At 37.2% G+C, this 23,132-nt stretch overlaps 1 protein-coding gene across 7 annotated transcripts; it reads right to left on the reverse strand.

Annotated features, from left to right (window-relative positions):
* Window positions 1-380: 380 nt before the first annotated feature.
* LOC141670759 (lysine-specific demethylase JMJ27-like) lies at window positions 381-20,914 on the reverse strand. 7 transcript variants are annotated; one of them, XR_012554719.1, is made up of 17 exons: window positions 20,707-20,909; window positions 19,652-20,421; window positions 19,423-19,535; window positions 19,124-19,223; window positions 18,883-19,024; window positions 18,404-18,467; window positions 17,539-18,310; window positions 15,376-15,432; window positions 9,033-9,362; window positions 8,258-8,833; window positions 7,744-7,816; window positions 7,579-7,664; window positions 1,540-1,659; window positions 1,311-1,371; window positions 1,072-1,123; window positions 821-883; window positions 381-639 (listed from the first exon to the last, which is right to left on the reverse strand). XR_012554719.1 is itself a non-coding variant. In XM_074476744.1 (16 exons), exons 2-15 carry the CDS (start codon window positions 20,375-20,377, stop codon window positions 1,116-1,118), a joined length of 3,228 nt encoding a protein of 1,075 aa, XP_074332845.1. In that variant the 5' UTR covers window positions 20,378-20,421; window positions 20,707-20,908; the 3' UTR covers window positions 381-639; window positions 1,072-1,115. The 7 variants fall into 7 exon arrangements, 4 of the variants coding, with proteins under 4 accessions (XP_074332845.1, XP_074332847.1, XP_074332846.1 ...); XR_012554720.1 differs by having other exon boundaries at window positions 759-883; XM_074476744.1 differs by lacking the exon at window positions 821-883 and having other exon boundaries at window positions 20,707-20,908.
* Between the last annotated feature and the right edge of the window lie 2,218 nt (window positions 20,915-23,132).

The raw sequence follows: 23,132 nt of genomic DNA on the forward strand, positions 1-23,132 counted from the left end.
TCTCACGAGTGATGCACGTTCAGTTCAAATTGTGCATAAGCAGATTTCGTAAATTAGATAATTTATCAATAATTTATTAAAAAATGGTCAAATAAGACAAATATTTTTTAACAATTTTTGAACAATTTATTAGCAATTTTTTACCGATTCCTATAACACATATCTAAAGGAAAAAACATATGCCCGAAATTATAAAGTAATCAACAATTTGCATTACAAAAATAACAAAATGTCCTCTTACGTTAAAGTTTTTGTTGCCAAGAGAACGGTCTACAAAATTTATAATGCACATTTCAAAGTTGATTAAAAATGACTTTTACTTGATAAGACCGCTACTGAACATGAGCAACAATATCACCAAGTCTTAAGAACATGTAATAGAATACCAAAAAATAATTTTAAAAAAAATGGAAATCGTAGGCACATTTAGTAAGTACTATATCGCAGAAGTTGTAATTGTAATCAGTCCAACATTTTACATACAATCAATAATTACATACCAAATCTGAAGTACACCATGAGTTGGGTTGACAATTGCAAAAATGTTCGCTTTTTAAACCAAAAGTTTATCCACCAAACGTTCACAGCTGATAAGCAAAATCAAGGATACTCAAAGTAGCTCACAGAACTTCCTCATTCCTGAAAAACAGACCAACCAAATTAGGTGAGTAGTATTTACTATACCTACATACTAATAATTACATACTAATAAATAAATTAAATAATCTAATCGTCTCTACGTTTTGGTCTGTATATACCAAAAAAGAAATAATGGTCATATTATACTTCACGCTTAGTCGGTTGTAGCAGATTATCTCACATAGTCACAGTAATCCAGGACAGAAGATGTGCAATTCCTTCATGAGCTGTACTCAGATTCTTCCTTCATTTCCTCGTTGATTTAAATTAAAACATAATTACAATGCTTTTTTATACAGATACCCCAAGGGACTACTACATCTAACAATAAGATTTGTGAACTAAAAAATCAAAATCAAAAAGCACTTTCAAGGCCAATTAGAAGGCCCGTACAACCAGAAGGTACAAGGTAAAAATACAACAAAAACTTACTGTTCTGTCTTTTCTTCTTGTGAGCCATTCATGGCTTCTGGTTTTCAGTTCCCTGATTTAAGAAATACAATTACAAAGCTATTTAAGAAAGACCCTCTAAAACACAAAACCAATAACTGAATTTGTCAACATATTAAAAATCAAATATCAAACACTTGGCTGACAGAGCAGATGACCTGGAGACTCGCAAAACCAGTATAAAAGGTTAAAGGAATATAATATAACAATATAAGAATCACCTGTTTTCTTTCCGAGGTCCTTTACTGCATTTTCCATTGCATAGAGGGAAATTTTCTTCACCTGTTTCACCAAAAACGTACTTACAAAGCTATTTGTAAAAAATCAAATATATAATATTTTTAATGTGTTTGTGGGGTGTAACTACATTATATATTTTACAAAAAAAGATTCATGATTAAATTATAAAAACGTTAAAAACAACATTTAGGGTTTCCTTGTATAACATACTTCCAACTTGTCTTCCTTGGCTCTGTGATTTTGCGGAAGAGTACGGAAATCCTCTGCCAATCGGACACATTCATGAATGTTTTCAGGTGAAACAAAGTCCAGCGCAACCTTTATACAAGACTACAGAGGACAATAACACAATATTAAGTCAACCATTGAAATTAGAATGTAAAGAGAATATATGCATTCATCGGCATGTCCCTCTGGATATATATATTATACAGTAATGCAAATCTGGAAAATGGCTTTAAGATCACTGTAATCAGAATATAGAGCTTAACAATGGCAATCTGCAAAAGGACAAGTTCAAAGCTAATGTCAATAATTTTAATAAAGTAATGTGTATCTATTATACATCATTATTCCCGAATTAATTGTTGTAACTGATTATGTGTATTTCCTAATACGAATATTAGATTCGTACATTATCAGGAATAGTCTTGACTATAGTAGTAGAATAACAGAGAGATTTGTTTCCTTTTATCTAGTTTTATGGACATCTATTCTACGTAACAAGGAGAGAGAGAGGTTGGTTTGATGAATTATATACTCCACGCCTTACTTGTATAATGGTTGTTAAGTCGACAAGTCGAGCCCGAGTACCGTGGAATTGACTAGTCGACAAGTCGCCCGACTAGTCGTAAATAGTCGACAGTATCCTATTTAGAGTAATTATAATATATAATGTAAGTAAACATACTTCAAAATTATAGTTCAAATAAAAACTAATAGATAATAAGTTCAAATATCCAAAGTCAAACATCTCTAATCAAATAAAAACATAACTAAAAAATCAAATCAACTAAATAAACACAATAGCATCATAATCATCCATCTCGGAATCATCTCCATCCCCCTCTCCATCTCCTCCTCGAGTATTTTCCTCATGTGGGACACCATAATCATCTTCCACTTCTTCATCATCGAAAAGAATATTGTCTTCATCTTCATCTTCCCCTTCCTTATCAATCCGATCTTGTGTCGAACTACTGTTCCATCGCATATAGCCTAGAGTGGAACCACCTCTAGCTCTCCTCGAAAAATTATGTCCTTCAAGTGATTCGGATGCACCCGAAGCTATATCCACCGCTTCCCAAAACCTATCCTCAATGTCAACCCACTCATTACCCCATTCGAAGTCCTCAAACTCATTACCCCATTCGAAGTCCTCAAATACAAGTGGATCAAATTTCTTTCCTAGCTCAGTCTCTTTTTGAATCTTGAATCAATCTTCCGGTTGTATTAGGCATACACCAAGTCATTCAAATGTGCCCCAACCTATTCCTCTTCTTCGAATGTATCTACATTAATTAAATGTAGTTAGGCCAACAATAATAAAAATAGTTGTAAATTGGCAATAAAAACTTTAAAAGAGAGGAGGCACTTACAAACTCAAATGTACTCCAATTGCGTTCACAACCGGAAGATGATCCACACAAATCAACAATACGCCTAGCAAATGATTGAAGCTCAATTGCACGGCCTTCATATGCATCCTACCAATCAACTAATATATTAACAAGAATAACACAAAATAAACATTCTTATTTTAATGAAATTCAGATCACAAAGTTTTGAAATGAACTTACGAGGACTTTTTGACTCTCTATGCTCAATTGTCATCTCCCTTACAAAACCTTTACAAAGCCTTCCAGAGTATTTTTATAGGCATCCGCGTAATTACTTATTTTGTTCCTTGTATAATCCAGGACCATCTTCTCAAGCACATCATTGAAGTCTTCTCTAAGTCGTGAGGCATAGTCGAAGATCAAGGTATCTCCCGGGATTAAGAAACAAAGAAGCTCCATGTAATAATTTTCTCATTTGACTGCTCCAACAATCATCAATGATTTTCACCACTTTGTTCCGGGATTGCCATTTTTCCACTTCCAAATTTCTTCTTGACTTCGGCTTTTGCATAATCAATAGCAGCTGCAATTTCAGCCAAAGTAGGCCTTTCATCACCATCAGCAATGCGCAACACTTGAAGAAGTGGCAGTGATGCATCTACACAATCTCTAACATTACTCCAAAAGACGGAAGAGAAAACAGTGTCACAAACTTTTCTTCCATTTTCTGATTTTGATAACTTTGACATGGTCCAGTACGACCCACAAAACAAGAAACGCAATGGTTCCTCTTTTTTTATTGCAAACTATCTGATGTAAGAAATGTAGGGGAAAACCTCGTAGCTCCAGTCCTGATTAGGTCCCTCCCATTAGTCTTCTCCCTCGTAGCATCTTAAACACGCCCATGCCTATAGATAAATGTAGTGCATCTTAAATGCTGGATTTTTGCCAAAATAAAGTAGGCATCCTGATTTCCAAGATTTGACCGGCTAGCTTGTAGTTTGCCCCATCGTCCGTCACAACTTGCACAACATTTTTCTCACCAATTTACTTTATCTTGCTTTCAAGCAAGTTGCCCAACATTTGTGCATCATGTGATTCGCTTGAAGCATTAACTGAACCCAAGAAGAAAGTGCCTTCAGGACTGTTGGCAAGGAAGTTAATGAGACTCCATCCTCATCTATCTGTCCACCCATCGGACAGAAGAGTGCAGCCATACCTCTTCGAGCCATACCTCTTCGAGCCTTCTCAGTCTCATGCTTCTCCTTCAATTTTTCTGTTTCTTCCTTTGTTTTTTTTAAGTAAAGGCACCCTCAATTCATGATATGTTGGAGGTTTCAAACCCGGTCTATATTGGCCAATGGACTCAACCATCACCTCATAACTCCTAAAGTTTGAGACATTGGAAGGAATACCACATTCATAGAAAAAATTTGCAATATGCATATGGACTTTTGCTTTCTCTTCCAGAGTTCTCGCGATTTTCCAAAGTGGTTTGACTTGCTTCCTCGATGTGCCTCTCTTCAACAACATGTTCGGGGGTCTTAGTTTACTTCATTGATATAGCAGATTTAGTACTTGCTGCTGGAATTTTGAAGTTAAAAGGCTGGCCAGCAGCCTTGCCTTTGGTGCCGGCACAAGACTTTGAACTTTGAACCATATTGGAGGCTGTCGAGGGTATTTCTTGAACATCATCATCAGTGTTTTCTTCAATCTGCTGGTGCTGCGTATTCTTCCTGCTTCTCTTCTTCTTACTCCCCATGTAATAACTCATTTCTTTGGCAATCTCTTTGGTTGTTTTAGGACATTTAACTATATATGGATGGCCACCAATCAAGTGTTGTTTATATAGATTAATCCCACCATGATTTGAATTCCCACAAAGAATACATTTCACAACATCTTTATTGGTCTCCGGAAAAGAATAATATGCATACTTCCATCCCGAATCATTTGGTCTTCCATCCCGAATATTTGGTCTTGCTTTTTTTCGGGTCTTTAGCCAACTCTCTTCGGCTACTTTCAGTTTCTATCTCCATCAGTTTATTTTCGGCAAAAAAACAAATATTAAACTTAGTGGCAGTTGCAAGTACAAATGCAAATGGGGTTCTAGAGCAACATTAAGCAAATGGATTAATGAAGTGCAGTGCATTTATGTGTAATGAATGATACTGTAAAATTAATGATTTGATGTTTACTGCAACATGTGTAATGTGTATTCGTGTTTACCGTAAAATGTATAATTTGATTCCCAAAATTTGATATACAATTATAATTAATAAAAATAAAAGCAATACAAAAATGAAATTTTTGAAGTGATGCAAAAAAATATTACTTGATATTTAAAAAGTAAAATCAAATAAAAGAAAATTTAAAATGATTCAGAAAATATTACTTGATATTTAAAAACTAAAATCAAATAAAAGAAACCAGAAAAAATCATAAAAACTAAAGGTATTTTTTTCAGTTTATTATTTTAAAAAAACACAAAAAAAAAAATCATCAAATATATTTATAAATAGATAAAAACTTGATTTTTTGGAAATATAAGTCTGCGACTCGGCTGGGAATGTTTATATACGTGTATATAAACACATATAAACACGAGAAAGGAGAAAAAACTTACCGGAAATCGGAGATCGGAGAAGCTCTGAATAGTGTCGTCGCTAGATCGAAGAAAGGAGAAAGGAGATGACTTTTTATCACTGCTGTTCTTGTCTCTCTCTTTTTTCTTGTGTGGATCTAAGAACGCGCAAGTGTTAACACACATAACCTAATTTTTACTTAATTGGGTCGGAAACCGGGTCGGACTCGGGGCGGGTACCGGGTCAGATCGGATCCGGGTACGGAAGAAACTATTAGTCGGACTTCAACTTATTCTGCTGTGTTGACTGCGACATGACAACAGTGCTTGTATTCTGAAGTAATAATATTTAGCAAGTGTACTACACAAACATCGCCACAAAATCATACACTTCCACATCCCAAATATTTATTCTCTCTCTCTATGCTGTATCTGAATTTATCTAAAATATTTCCTAGTAAATATACGAGGGAAACTGTGTACTTTTCTGATAATTAGTGAACCCTAGAATTTCCCGAGTCCAATAGCTATTACATTTAATAATAGTAATACATATTTAATAATACTAATACATGAGGAATATAATGTATGAAGTTCACAGTAGTTACATAATCTATACAAGGTTATTTGCACTTCCATCCCAAATCTTAGCTTTAGAACGCTTTAGTAACAGAAGTTGGCAACTCACAAGCAACAATCCCTTCTTATCCCAAAACCTTAGCAACCAGTGTTGGAACAGAAGTTTGAAACCCAGTAGCAACACTAACTTCTTATCCATATAATTCTTTCCCTCAAAAACAACTATCGCCACCGATATTCGTGACGGGAGGCAAGATGAGGCCAAAAAGGGTCTTATTTTGATTATATAACAACAGTAACAATTATATATATATATATATTAAAATATATGGAAATGGATACTTGTTACATCATTTTCAAGAACATCAACCACAATACATAACTTTAGCTAATAATATACATGATTACTATCACAACTATTGTAACTTCTGTATTTTTATAAGCTTGCTATTTATTTTGAGACTTATAAAGTGATCGGACATGTAAATGATATTAGCTAATTTGTCTTGCGTGTTTCAAACATTAAAAAGTAACTTATAACTTTAAATAAGTACAAGTGTTGGGCTCTTAACAATACAGTTTTTTGGGCCTGCACATTTAGTACCCTTCGCCAATCCTAATATTTGAACAGCCACTTCCATTAAACATATACACAGCCGTACTTACTCTTTTCCTTTACTTCCCATCATTTTTTCTGTCAAACAACACCCACACAACTCTACTACAATGACATACGAGCAATTCCATTCCATCTAAACAAAAACCATTTCATCGTACGGGGTGTCATTTCCAGCACTATTTAAACACTTAAAGAGAGTACAATTGTCTTACAACACTAAATGGAATGACAATATCAGGTCAAGTAGCAGTTTAAGACAGTTCAATTCTTGTGCTGATCTTTGTCATCACAGCCTTTGACATCAGCCAGTAATCTTTATTTGATCCCAGTAACTGTCAACTTTTGACTCTGTCCATGGCCGAGTAATTTCTTCAACCAAACAGCCATGAATAGTATAATGATAATCTACATAAATCTTTGAGTTCAAACTCATCTAATGATAGGACAAGGGACACTTCCTGTTTGGTAACCATAACATGCCCACTGAGAACACAAATATTCTAACAAGATAACAAATTTCCTGTTTGGAAGAAAAATCATTCCCTAGGAATATACAAAAAAAAACAGTTACAAATTATAAAGATCTGATACATGTATGAGTCATTAAATTACCCCTTAATAAATATATCACAATTCTTTAAAACATACATTTTAAAATTCACAAAGATTGTAATGATTAAAAGAATACAATTAGTAAGCTATGGTTTAACCAACCTCACATGGAAAACAAATAAAAGAAAAACATGATCTTTCCTGAACATGATGATTATCACAACTAATTTTCCATTGATCCCAACCCAGTTAGACTACCTATGGCATACCTAGTGGTACTTACATTAATCCCCAGTGCATCAAAAGGGTACTTGCAATTTTGTAAAATAAAACATACAGGAATGAAAGTAACTTACCTTTATATTTCTAACTTGATGCGGACATCCAACTGGTATAAATACTGCATCCCCTAACTTTTGCACAAATGTCCATGGTTCTATTCCTAAACAACACAAAAACATGAATTATACTCATACACACATACATTTAAAAGTTTACCGTTATATGTATTTCAATCTAACCATATTCCTCCTTCAGTCTTCTTTTATGCTCCGTAGTCAAGTAAATTGTCTGGTCATGGATGGGGTGAACTACCTGTGTTACAAGCATCGGCAATTATTAAACTTTACAAGAAACTTCAACCAAAATAAAAAACAGAACAATATATATACATAATACATAAGACTAGCACTTGTATCTCATTTGAATAACTCTTATATGCACCAAGACCAGATAAAGCATAATAATTAGGAAGATGCTCTTGAAACAAAATCTTTCAGGCTTTCTTCTGGATGGTCAATTATTAGTTACATTAGCTTCAAAAAGAATGAAGTGAACATTGTAATCTAGTTTGTTTTCCCGTTTATGTAGAACACAAGTTTAACAATACATAACCACAATAACATACCAAGTAAATGTCATCATAGGTTAAAATAAAAAATATTGCTGCATTTTAGACATGACAGCGGATCATTGTCGTAAACTTCATAAAATTTATTGTGGTACTTGAAAAGGTAATCAAGGCACCAGATTTACCTGATCTAAAGGACGGCAATAAATGTGCCTGAATTCTCTGTAGTATTTCCTTATATATTCTTCCAGTTTAGGAGTATCTTGCCTCCTAAAGATATCCCATAGAGCACCACCCTCTGGATGTTCCATCCCCTCTACACTGTTATCCAAAGATCCAAAACCATTATTCCTTGCACATCCATCAGATTCTCCACTCTTCTCTACACTGTTATCCAAAGATCCACAACCGCAGTTCCTTGCACATCCATCCGGTTTCCCGCTCTTCTCCACATTAACATCTTCATCGTTCACGAGGCTTTGGTTCCTAATATTACCATCTCCCTCGTTCTCCTCGTTGCCATTTTCACTAACATCCCCCTGCCCCTCCTCAGAAATTGACACTTTCTTATTAAATTGTCCATTCAACACGCCTGTCATTTCACCAACTCTGTCTTCCTGTTTCTCAACCTTACGGTTCACTGCCAGTTGTCCAAATATTTCCCTTTCATCCCGGGCAACTTGTTTTTTCTTCAACTTCTCAATTTTTTCCTGCTGAGCCGGCGTAAAAGATACTTCATGAACATGTGTCAGCACATTTACCTGTTTAATGTTCAATTAGACCAAAAAAATAAGAACAAAAACGAGGACATGGATTATAACCAGATAATAACATCCAACGGATAAGTTGTGAACATCCTGCTGTAATGCTTCCGCTCAAACAAAAGCTTACTTTATACAATCTAATAGCAATGTTAACATTACAATAAGCTAAAAATAATATTACTTAATACAAGCGTACCGCATCAGACATGTCACAATGTAGCTTTGTCACAGAATCGCCGCGGCCGAGCTCCTGTGCAATCCCATAAGCAATATACGTCTTCGGCCCCATATCAGGCTTTAATGACTTGGCTGGCAACTTCACAGCGAGGTTCAAATAGCCACTTCGTGGATTCGTATATTCCTTAAAGGGCAAACAACTGAGGAACTCCACGCCATGGCGTGGCAAATGTTCCTCAAATAAGCTGGAAGGGGGCCAATCTTTCAGTTTCAAAATTTCAGGCCAATCATATTTATCAAGTTGACCTTCCCTATAACCAATAAAAAATCTCCGTGCACTGATATCGACCTGCACTTGAAAAGAACAAGTGACAAATTCATTTCACAAGTTTGATGATTAGATGCTCTCACCCTTAAAAACACAAAAGAAGCTACAGAAAGATATCTGCAAAAACAACTAGAGGAAGCAAAAGTTTCACAACATTTAAATCAGAGCTTAACTGCAGCTACATTTCACCCATATTTACTTCACAACTATAAATATGCCAATGGCATTGTATGATTACAAGGATTGAAGAGATATAATAGTCTCAGAAAATTACATGTATACCTAGAAAAAGAAATTGAACTTACAAAACTGTTACCCTTACCATCCATTCTTACATTCTTTTGAAGTCAAAAAGAAAAAAAAATAGGTTTCATGCACTCATACTAGACTACTACAAATATTCATTTATATTATGTAGTGACTTGATCAAAGAGTCGAAGGAGGTAAATGTAAAGAACACACTAGCAAAATTGAAGAACGAGAATTAACAAAAAACTTCGTTTACTACAAACGCCAGTCACAACTCGAATGAGAATCCAAATACTATAGGATACTGACTTAAGCAAACAAGCACACAACTCACTAATACGTATTTGATTACAACCCTGGGCTTTTCAAGAGACCCAGTGCTCTCCTCTCTATCTTAACTTTTACTCAGTAATCACATAACCCTAATTAGATACCCCTTTCCTCCTTTTAACCCCCCTCCTCGATCCCTCTCTTTTTTACATTTCTTTTTATCTTTATTATTATTTCTTTTCACGTTAATTGACCGTACTGCCCTTGACAAAATTACCCCTGGCCTGGTTCCTTTTGTTACGTCTAGCATACACGTGCAGCTTCTTCGTTGGGCCTGTGCAATTCATTACATTACCTCGCCCCCAAATGAGCACCTTGTCCTCAAGGTGGAAGTTAGGAAAACGGTTGGAGATTGCTGGTACCTCTTCCCAAGTAGCTTCATATACTGGTAGATTTTTCCACTTAAGCAAAACCTCCAAGTGCTCAGACTGTTCGTTGCCAATACGTCGAACCTCCAGTACTTCTTCTGGTTCCACCACAAGTTCAAGCTCAGTGGTAAGCTGTTCTGGAATAGTGGGGTTGCAGACAACAGACCCAATTGCTCGCCGAAGTTGGGATACATGGAAGACGGGGTGGATTCTGCTAGAAGGGGGTAGTTTCAGCTTGTAAGCTACCTGTCCAACGCGTTGAAGCACCTCAAAGGGCCCATAGAACCGTGCAGCCAATTTTTCAAATGGTTTCCTAGCAAGAGAGCGTTGCCTGTATGGTTGTAATTTCAGGAAGACCATTTCCCCCACCTCAAAGCTGTCATCCCTTCGTTTCTTGTCAGCATTAATCTTCATTTTCTGTTGAGCTCGAAGCAAGTTTATACGTAACTCATCAAGAATAGCATCGCGTTCCAGTAATGTTTCTTCTATGCTGCCCACTAGAGTCTGCCCCTGCCATATTTCAAAATCGAAGGTGGGTCTCGGCCATACAATATTTTGAGAGGTGTATGTCTAGATGACATGTGAGGAGCAGAATTATAAGAAAATTCGGCCCATGGAAGCCATTTAGCCCAACCCTTGGGATGTTCCCCCACGAAGCAACGAAGATACGTTTCCAGGGTTTTGTTGACAATTTCGGTTTGGCCATCACTTTGCGGATGGTATGCAGTGCTTCGCTTCAGATTAGTTCCCTGGAGCTTAAATAGTTCTTGCCAAAAGTTACTGATAAACACTTTGTCTCTATCCGAGATAATCGAGGCTGGAAATCCATGTAAACGGACCACTTCCCGCACAAACGCCTCCGCCACTGTGAAGGGATGTTGAATGCCAATAAAGTGTGCATATTTGGAAAAGCGGTCGACAACGACCAGTATACTATCAACACCTTTAAACAATGGTAAACCCTCGATAAAATCCATTGACAGATCATCCCAAACTTGGGAAGGAATGGGTAAGGGCTGGAGAAGCCCTGTTGGTGATTGTTGAGACATCTTGTTTTGTTGACACACTTGGCAGCCCTGTACAAAACGCGAGACATCCTTCCTCATACCTGACCAATACCAATCAGCTGCTATGCGAAGGTATGTTTTAACATCTCCGGAGTGACCACCAATCGGAGAGCTGTGATATTCGTTTAGAATCAGAGACTTACAGCTGGAAGTACGGGGTATAACCATACGCCCTTTGTATAGCAACCTCCCTTCCTCCAAGGTGAAACCCACATGTTCTTTAACCTGAGATTGCAAGTCGTTCCTGATCTGTTGCAACAAGGGGTCTTTCTCCACTTCATCTCGAACATTCTTCCAATCAATCATTGGTATGGAAAGAATAGCACCCAGTTCTAGCTGTCCCACCGATTTACGAGATAAGGCGTCTGCTGCTTGATTAACCCTACCTGGCTTAAACTGCACTTCGAAAGAATATCCAATAAGTTTGCTCACCCATTTCTGATAGTCCCCACATACCTCCCTTTGTTGCATTATGTGTCGAAGAGATTGTTGATCCGTACGGACAATGAAGTGTCTCCCTAACAAATAATACTTCCACTTTTGGATGGCCAGGCAAATTGCCATTAGTTCCTTTTCGTATATCGATTTATTCAAAGCTCGCGGACCTAGCAGCTTGCTGTAAAAAGCAATGGGGCGGCTATCTTGCATTAGAACTGCCCCTAATCCAAAACCAGATGCGTCTGTTTCGACCACAAACAACTTGGTGAAGTCCGGCATTGCTAAGACAGGAGGATGGGTCATTGCCTCCTTTAAACGATTGAACGCCATAGTTGCTTCTTCTGTCCAACGAAATGAATCTTTTCTTAGTTGGGCTGTTAACGGGCCTGTTATTTGTGCATACCCTGAGATGTATTTTCTGTAATACCCTGTCAACCCCAGGAAGCCCCTCAACTCTTTTAAATTCCTAGGTATTTCCCATTCCAGAACAGCTTGTATTTTGTCATTATCCACGGCAACCCCTTGACTAGATATGACATGTCCCAGATAAGCGACCCTGTCACGACCAAATGCACATTTTTTGAAATTAGCCACGAGTTTGCTGTCCTGCAGAATTTGTAAAACCTGTTGTAAATGACCTCGGTGCTCATATTCTGTTTTGCTGTATACGAGGATGTCGTCAAAAAACACAAGGACAAATCTCCGTAAATATGGCCGAAAGGGGTCATTCATTAAGGATTGGAAAGTAGTCGGGGCATTCATTAAGCCGAATGGCATTACTAGGAACTCATAATGCCCATCATGAGTCTGAAACGCAGTTTTATGCGTGTCTTCCTGCCTTACCAAGATTTGATGATAGCCTGCTTTTAAATCGAGCTTTGAGAACACCTTGGACCCATGTAACTCATCCAAGAGTTCGTCAATAATTGGAATCGGGTATTTATCGGGAATGGTCTCTTTGTTTAATGCCCGATAGTCGACACAGAATCGCCAAGATCCATCCCGCTTCTTCACCAACAACACTGGACTCGAGAAAGGACTGGTTGATGGTTTGATAATACCCGCTTGCAGCATTTCTTGTATCATCTTCTCTATCTCGTCCTTCTGACTTTGCGGGTACCTATATGGCCTCACACCTACTGGATTACTGCCTTCTTTAAGTCGTATTGTGTGCTCATGTCCCCGTGAGGGTGGCAGCCCAGTTTTCTCCGTAAATACTTCCCCAAATTGTTGGATAACAGGTGCCAGGAAGGCTGGTACCTCTGGTTCAGTAGCTCCTTTTCCTCCATTTTCGAGTGTTACCAGCTTATTCACCTCAACCAAGTACCCTTGCTTCTCTTTTTGAATGGTCCTTATCATGGCTTTTAAAGAGATTCGAGACCTCACTAAGGACGGGTCACCCATCAAGGTCACCATGTTATTCCCTACTTCAAACTGCATTTGGGATTTCCAGTTGGTCATTACATTCCCCAATTTCTCTAGCCATTGTACACCCAATATTACATCCGACGTACCTAAAGATAATGGCAAAAAATCCTCCTGTATAACCACTCCGCCATCTAGCTGCAACAACACCTCCTCACACACACCACTGCCCTTAATAGCTTCACCATTTCCCACGGCCACACCAAATCCTCCAGAATTCGTCACGGCCAGATTTAACTCCCGTACTTTATCGAGCGACACAAAATTGTGTGTCGCGCCGGGATCGATCATGACAATAACTTCACAAGCCCCTAACAGACCTTTTCACTTCATTGTCTTGGGGTTTGACAACCCGATAACAGAGTTCAGAGAAACTTCAGTTTGCAGTGGTACCTCGAGAACAGTTTCTTCGGTAGGAGATGGTGGAGGCTCACTGCCTGCTTCGTCTGTGTCCTCATCTTCATCATCCTCCATAAGCAATACACTTAATTCCCTTTTCTTGCAACGGTGGCCAATCGACCACTTATCATCGCAACGAAAACATAGTCCCTTCGACCTTTTTTCTTGCAATTCCTTCTCCGACAGCCTTCTCACTTCACCTCCCCCTCTTCCTGCGCTTGCTCGTGAGTATTTAGACAAGTTCACCGATGCCTGGGATTCTCCTGATCCTGTTGCCCAGCTTTTGATTGACGTGGGGCTAGACTGTGAGCTGTACGTACTAGCAGCTGTTGAAGGTGTGAAACCCTTGGCTGAGTATGTGTATGATCCTACCTTGACTGGTCCTACGCCAAACTTTCGCCAATTCACTGCCTTATTTTTTTCTTCTACTTTTAGAGCCATATCCATTGCTTGTTCTAAGCTCATTGGCCCCAACAACCGCACCTCCGCCTTAACTTCATCCTTCAACCCATTTAAAAATTGACCAAGCAATATTTCTTCTGATATTCTTTCTAAAGGAGACGCAGTTTCAATAAATTTACGACGATATTCTGCGACAGTGGTAGTCTGCACAGTGGCTAACCACTGTTCATAGAGCGACCCACCTTGGGATGACCTGAATTGCCTGAGCATTACCCCCTTTAAATCATCCCACCTCCTTATTGGTCTTCTCTTATTCTCCCATAGGTACCATTTAAGGGCGTCTCCTTCAAGTGCCACCACTACCCCATCCAATCTCTCCTCTTCTGTCAATTTGTAAAAATCAAAATACCGTTCAACTCTCACGATCCACCCATCTGGGTCTTCACCATCAAATAAAGGCATATCCAACTTCCTAAACCTCCATGACCCTGGCCCCCTACCAGAGCCCCCTCCACCATAATTTCCACTCCCCATCATTGGGCTTCCCATCACATACCCACCTTCAATCCCTTTGTGTGGACTAAGTCCTCCCATTCTCAACGGAGTTTCCGTCTTATTCACACTAGCTTCAAACCTTTCTGATCCCCTGGGTTCTGTGTGTGAAAACTAGAGAGAGTAGTGCGTACCTCTGCCTGAAAATTATCCTGATCATTTTTCATGGCAAACAGCATCTTCTCATGTTGTTCTCTGGCTCGCGATATCCGCCCTTCTAAACGGGTCACCACAGAATCGAGTTCTACACTTTGCTTCCGAGCCACTTCCGCCTGTCCTTGTACCATCAACTCCCCCAACGACTGTTTCATCGACACCACAGCCTTTTCCACCGCCATCGATACCAGATCTGTGAGCTTGGAATCCAAATTTCCTATCACATCTTCGAGCTCTTCAACTCGCTGACTCACTGTAGGTGTTGCAGGTGCCATGGATCGTATTCGCTCTGATACCACTTGTAAAGAACACACTAGCAAAATTGAAGAACGAGAATTAACAAAAAACTTCGTTTACTACAAACGCCAGTCACAACTCGAATGAGAATCCAAATACTATAGGATACTGACTTAAGCAAACAAGCACACAACTCACTAATACGTATTTGATTACAACCCTGGGCTTTTCGAGAGACCCAGTGCTCTCCTCTCTATCTTAACTTTTACTCAGTAATCACATAACCCTAATTAGATCCCCCTTTCCTCCTTTTAACCCCCCTCCTCGATCCCTCTCTTTTTTACATTTCTTTTTATCTTTATTATTATTTCTTTTCACGTTAATTGACCGTACTGCCCTTGACAAAATTACCCCTGGCCTGGTTCCTTTTGTTACGTCTAGCATACACGTGCAGCTTCTTCGTTGGGCCTGTGCAATTCATTACAGTAAACGAGTTGTTAGACGCACAACGGGCACCGCAGAGCAAAGGCATCATGTATGCATAAGACAAATGTTGTAATGCAAAGTGCAGGCTTCACCAGAAGAGCATAATGGCTCAATATTATTATACTCAAACATATGCACATTCTAAAACATGATAAAATTTTAATTAACAATTACTAGAGTAAAAATAAAAAAACAGCTCACGCAAAAATTAATGCAATCTACAGGGGTCAAGGAACATCTCGTGTTCATAACAAAAATATGTTAAAAAAAAACTGATGTTTTCAAAGATTAGAGCGTGCTAATTCTTTAGCACAATTTAACTCTCCTCTTCATCAAGATAAACTCCGCTAATTCATCTTTTTCTTTCTCTACCTCCAACATCTGACCTGAATTATGTCTTTTATTTTCTTTCTAATAAATTGTCACTTTTTAGTGAAACACACATAAGTACATAACCACACTTTTACCAACTACAAGAGAACAAGGACTCTATATCCTAAAATGCTGGGAATATGTCTGAACTTTTTATATCTGCAATTTCGATAACTGAACTCCTATAAAGTGTCATTATACCATTCTTTGGCCTAATTATCGATTGGAAGACTTAGGTTTTATGTGGGTGACAAATTACCAACCACAATTATCCAAAAAATGCATAGAAGTTGATATCATAAAAATTTTATCAAACACTACCTAGGAAGCCCGGGTGCGGGAGTGCGGGGATACGGGAGTCACCAATTTTAAAAATATGGGGATTCGGGTGCGGGGGATACGGCAAATATTAAAAAATATTAAAAATATATATAATAATATATATATATATATTATATAATATATAATATATAATATATAATATATAATATATAATATATAATATATAATATATAATATATAATATATAATATATAATATATAATATATAATATATAATATATAATATATAATATATAATATATAATATATAATATATAATATATAATACAGGAGTAGCATTTTAATTAAACAAAGTAAGCAAAGTAGTCAAATAAAAATCGTCAGTGAGTTTGCTCATTGCGGCTAGTTGGCTGCTGTGCATAAAATATAAAACAAACTAGCACATGCTCAGCACTTAACAAATTGTAGAATATAAATAATAATTGATAAGGAAATTAATTAACTATTACAATTAAAGAAAGTAAAAATGATAATTATATATACTATTAACTAAAAACGACAGACAACAGGTCGTTTCTTTCTTTTCAACAGTCAAATAACCCAAGCCCATATCAAGTATATACATACGATATACACAAACTTCACCCAAATCAAGTCCAAAATGATAGATAGTAAAACTCATATGTAGATCTCCAAACATAAATCGAAGACTAGATAAAGAGAAGATACGATTGTAAGTATAGAAACGACGAACAGCGGCGGCGAACAACGGAACGGCACCGACGGTGAACGATCGGAATGATTAAGTAAAGTCGTATATTTGCTTTTAATAAAGTCAACGAAAAAAATTACGGTCTCTGCCCTTCCCGCACCCCCTTCCTGCACCCCGACGAATCTGATAGACAAAATATGGGGACAGGCCGGGTGGCGCACCCCGTGCTTATCCAGCCGCACCCCCGAACGCACCCGCACCCCCCGAAGTATTTAGTACGAAGTTCTTCAGGGGGGTGCCGCACCCCTGCTTCATACAACACTACACATAAACAAGACAGAGCTTCACAATTAACTATTTACTATGGAAAAGAAAAAAAAAATCTTGCATCCGCAGTGACATCACAGGGTCCTTTACTTGTTCAAAATTCAAATACAAGGTTAAATAATATTTTTTGAGATATTTTGATATGATAATACCTATAAGAATTAACAATTAAACTACACCGGTGCAATGAGCATCCTATGCTGTTTTTTAAATTTGTTGTTTCCTTGATTAACTGCTACGGTCTAGACTTCTGTTAGAAACTTCAGAATTAACATAATAAAATAAAAAATGTACTATCAGATGCATCTGCCAGATATTTCTAGAGGATAGCAAAAAAACCTATTCAGCCAGATATGATAAGAAAATGGTGAACAAAAAAGGAGAAACCAGCTTACCTCGCACCAACTTAAACAATCAATGGCAACCACATCCAGTAGTGTGGAATGATTCAGGTTTTTAATCTGACGGAATGCACGCCACATGACCATTGGTTCCCAACTCAATCCACATGTTAGATCAAGCACATTATTGACAATAACAGGTTCACCTTTGAGCCAATGGTACTGAAAATGACTCAAGTCCTCGGCTTGGAGTGCTACAGCATTTGGACAGTACAAATAGTTGTCACTAGAATCCTCCCGAGATGCCGCTTTCAATAACTTCATTTTACTGCTTCCACTTTCGGAAACTGAATTAGAACAGGAGCACTGTTGTTCAAAGGAATTGGGGAAGAGTTTGTATTTATCTGATATTTCTTCAGCTTGGGCCAGCAATTTGGAAACATGATCACTCTTAAGTAAACATTTTAGTTCTAAAATGCCTTCACCACAACCACCAAAAGTTTTTGGTGGGCAAGGGATCCTACCACTTTTATGGGGCTTCCACTGGGAGTCACTGCTAGTTTCAGCCAACTCACTTGACCCTGATCTTGATGTGAGCTTTTCGGCCAACTCACCTGGCCCTGATCTTGATCTGAGCGTTCTAGGCTCTGGATCACCTTCACCATGCATGTAATCGGACCCTGGGTCCCTAAATTCTACATTTACTTCCTCTTGAGACCCTTGCAGGCAACCATCACGGAACTCCTTACAACATATAAGGCAAAAATCATATCCACAACTTGAACAGCTTCTGTGAAAATCAGCAATGGATGTTTTACAATTGTCGCTGCAATAAACATTCACAAAAGAGAACTTTTAAAAAAGGTTAGGGAAATGGAATGAAGCTTCATGGTAAGAACAGATGATTTTGTAAACCTACCAATATATACGCTCATCCATCCCACACTTTGCCTTTTTTACTTCAAACTCTAATAAAGGTAACCCTGGGCAAACCAAAAGAACTGTTAAAATCAAAATTTTCCCTCATTCGTCAAACAATCTCCATTTTTAGTCATGTTTAACTTTAGTTTGATAAGAAATCTAAATACAGGAAATAAGAATAGAGAAGAAGAAGTAAGACGTAAGTGTTGATGTTGTCCAGGCAGATTATAAGGTAAGAAGAAGTACTAAAGAAAACACAGGAAAAAAAAAAGAAGAATTGGAATATACGAACATATACCATGTCAGTTTCCCAGATAAAAACACTTACTAAAATCATTAAAGTCGAACAGGTTTGTCACCTGAACTCATGCAAGGCAATGAACAAATATAGTAACATTTCTTTATTAGATATACAGACTGGACTGAGCCTTCATAAGAATATTAAAACCCCTGAATATACGGAACCGTGCAACATACCTTGAATGTCAGCCTCTACTTGCTTTTCCGCCATTTGTTCCTTATTAAATTGTTTCAGGAACGGGAGAAGCATCGGAATAATATACTTGGAGTATTGAATTTGTTCGTCCTCAGTGAACTTCAAATCAAACTTTTTCTTATCCTGCAAATAAATTATTAGTAACGAGTTGTGTGAGGCTTACAACAGATGAAAACATCAGTAAAATAACTACTTGAAGTACTGAAAACCAAAGATACCAACCTCTTTCCGTACTTCCAACCGCAAGCAACTTTTGCAGTTACAGTTAACTTGACAAACAGGGCACATTCTGGCAAAATCATCTTCAGTCATTTTAGGGTACCTACGTATAGACACACAAGTAGAAAAGAGTGAGCTCAACCAGTCAAACTACGTTCAGCTACAACAGCTACGAACTTTCCTTAAAAAAATATATGATCAAGAATTTGAATAGACCGACTCATGTCCTCATATAGAAACAAATGAAAATCAAAAACATGAAGAACAACTAAAAAAATAAAATAATCAAGAAAGATATATACCATGTGGTCATGCAGGGCACACAATATCGCTTCCGTTTACAGTTTCCACAAACAACAACCCGGCCTTTGTCGTTTCTCTGGCATTGGTGACACATTACCGATATTAAATTCCCCTATTAACATAAACACCAACAATAAACATTTATCAAATTCAAAAGCAAAACCTAGTAAACCTTACTAGCATTAACAGAATAACATCAACAATCACTATAACAATGCGAAAAATTACATTCTCATCCATGAGCGGACGTTTCTTAATCTCTGCATAAGTCACGCTTTTCCCTTTCGTAGTCCTAGAACTAATCCTCGGCTTGCTAGTTTCCTCACCGTCCTTATTAGATACAGTCTTCTTATGCCTCTTTCGCAAACCATCATATTCGGGGAAAAATTCATCAAGCTCTTCGTGGAAAGCAGTCTTCATAACCGGTTTCCTCTCCCTCACACTCCTCCTTAATTGAATTTCATCAAAATTCACTACTTCCATTTGCTTACATCCTCCTCTCTTCACTTTCTCCCCCTTCTCTTTCGTAACCTCGGCATCATCACCGACATCAATTTCATCACTAACACCAATTTTATCATTCTGTTCTTCAGCAAAATCACTTATTTTACCTAAATCCACGTCATCAATACCTAAATCAACATCTTCGTTTTGATTTTCTTGAACAAAACCCTCACTATCAACACCGCCTTGATCTTTCAAACGACATGGTTCAGTATCATCGATTTTCTTCACCTCGGTAATAATTCCTTTTTTACCCTTGGAAACAACTTTTAGTTGAGGAAGCATCTCCTTTTGTTGAACCTCCAAACGACGACGTTTGGTATCATCTCCGGACGTTTGAGTCCCCTCTTTTTGTTGTTGAGGTAGATCTTTATTAACGATCTCCTTACGACGCCGTTTATAAACCTTATCGAAACGGCCTTCAACATCATCTCCCTGCTTTATCACCATCTCTCTCTCGCGCGCTCTCTCTCTCTCTATCTATCTATCTATCTCTACAAACAATCAAACACAAGAAAATCGTTATTTATGTATAATAAATAAAAAAACAATAATAATAATAATAATAATAATAATAACAATAATAATAATAATAATAATAATAATAATTTTAATAATAATAATAATAATAATAATAATAATAATAATAATAATAATAATAATAATAATAATAATAATAATAATAATAATAATAATAATAATAAGAGAAAAAGAGCTAGGGTTTGTAGTACCCGATGTGGATATGAAATCACAAAATAGGAGTAGTATCAAGTATGTACCTGACGAGGAAAAGATGAAAATATTCAAAAACTCCCGCCTTTTTTGCTTGTAAAAGGGCTAGGGCTTCTGTTGCGTAGCTGTGTTTGTGTGTGTTTCCAAAGCTCTGTAAAAGAGAGAATAATGTAAGTAGTGTATTAAAATAGGATGGGGGAGAATAATAAGGAGAGAGAAACGCTAGTTAAGGGCGAGTAAGTAAGGGTCTTGGGATTGGTGTCCCCCATCATCAACGGTTAATTTAATTTCTGAAATTTAATTATTGTTATGTTACCCCAGACCAAGTAACCTATGTGATGTGCCTGGATTTGTTTTCAATCCCAATTTATCTTTTCACTAGTTCAATACAAAAAGCAAGCACTTAGATGCATTTTGAAAAGTGTTCCAATATTAAAATAAAACTTTAACTTCAATGTTAGATATATTTTAAAACTAGATATTTTTTAATTTATCTAAATTTTATCACTTCTACCTAAAGTTTATTTAAAACACAAAAATATTCATCTCATTTAGAGTAGTTTGATGATGTGGCTAGATGTATAAATATATCCTTGGTTTCAAATTTAAAACTAATGATACATATTTGCATCCAATTATAGAACTCTTTTGGAGTTGAAATTTTTGATATTTGATTTCAAATTATAGAAATGGGACCAGTTATAACATTGCATTGGACTTGACCTAAGATTGTCAGTTTCATGTGTTCAAAAATTGTCTATTTATCAATAAATTAATTAAGTAATTCAAACATCATTCGACAATTATAAACAACAAATTCTCGATCATTGAGATTTTGAATGATTTACCAACCTAATTTTTTATAATTAATATTATTAATATCATTTTTTCTTCATTTCTTCCAAGAGATTTGGCTTACTGTTCCGGTATATTATATCTCTTTGAGGGATATATGTGCAATTTATCGGGGTTCTTCACTAATTTTTTTAAGGCAGAAATATATTACTAAAGAAGGCAAATGACACTTACAGAAAGGAGGTAAAAACAATCATCGAAAATGAATGGTTAGAAGTTGGATCACTACAAATCTTACTAAAGCATGATACTGAAAACAAAACTAGGACACCGAGACTTTATTGAAACTGAGACTAAGTAAACCAACTCTACAAATTAATCAGCAAGCTTCACTCATCAATGATCACCAATTCATCCAATTTTACAGCTAATCCAAATGAACTACCCACTTTAAAAGAAGTAGAGACCATGATTTATGGGATACTAGGTAGTTGTCGGAAAGACATTCAGATTGTCTGAAGTACCCAAGTCATCCATTGCAAACTCATCCATAGTTTCAGACGGCATTTGTTCTTCACCCTTACAAATATCAACCACATTGTTAAAAGCAGGAGGGAGAGGGGGAAGCGAATTCTTCCCTGATAACAATACATGTGTTCACCGAACCCATTGAAACTGCAACTCCATCTAGCGGATCAAAATGAGGAAATTGTTCTAGTGCCAAATTACCAGTGGTGTTCAGCATTACATTATATGTGCCTATATTTGGAGGATGCACATGATTGTAGATGCCAAGAGCCATATTGAGAAGACTGTCAAACAACCCTTTCGATATTTGCATTGTGTTATTTACAACTGGTACAACCAGTGAAGAAGGTTTAAATATTTCACCCAATCTTTGGAGCCACCTCAAAAGTTAGATGATGTGGTCCAAGTCCATTTTTCAAATCCAAAATCTCAGCAAAGCGACCAAAAGGGTATGGCACATCAACAAGACACTCACAGTGGTTGAAACCATATTCATCTAGAAACATAGGAGCTTTGTTGCGTGTTGAGTAAATGGTTTTGATTCTGCAAGTCCGAGGCTGAGATTCATCTTTAAAAATTATGTTAAGTTCTGAGTGGAGCACAATAATCTGTTGAGCTAATTCTGTGAGACCCTCCGCTTTAAGAGTCGCTTCATCATGTTCATTCAAGAGCTCAAAAACATGAATGTTATACGTTTCTATATGAGTGTGGGTGTGACCTCATAAAACAGATTGCTTCATTGCAAAATGCAATACCCGGGCTTGAGATTGGAGATCCACCGTACCCCATATAAAGCCCATTACTCCCCAGACATATCCACCTATATAGGCCCGAGCAACCAGTCCAACACTATTGATATTGCCTCTGTGATTTTCTATATCACCACAACTCCGTGTGTGTCAATTTTTATCGCACCCTTGTTTGGAGTAAATCACACATTATTGAAAGCCATGGGATAAAAAAAAGAAAAAAGATAAAAAAGAGAAAGAATTAGAGAGGAGAAGATAAAGAGTGGACAAAGGGTAAGCTGAATATATACACCAGATAAGTGAACAAAAATTCGGGTTATTACAAAAAATGAGCAACTCGATGCTCAACAAGCATTACTACCAGAGTACTTAAAAACATATAAGATTATCGGATAGAAATC

Source organism: Apium graveolens, chromosome 7 (assembly GCF_009905375.1).
Source record: "Apium graveolens cultivar Ventura chromosome 7, ASM990537v1, whole genome shotgun sequence".
In the NCBI taxonomy this organism is placed as follows: Eukaryota; Viridiplantae; Streptophyta; class Magnoliopsida; order Apiales; family Apiaceae; genus Apium; species Apium graveolens.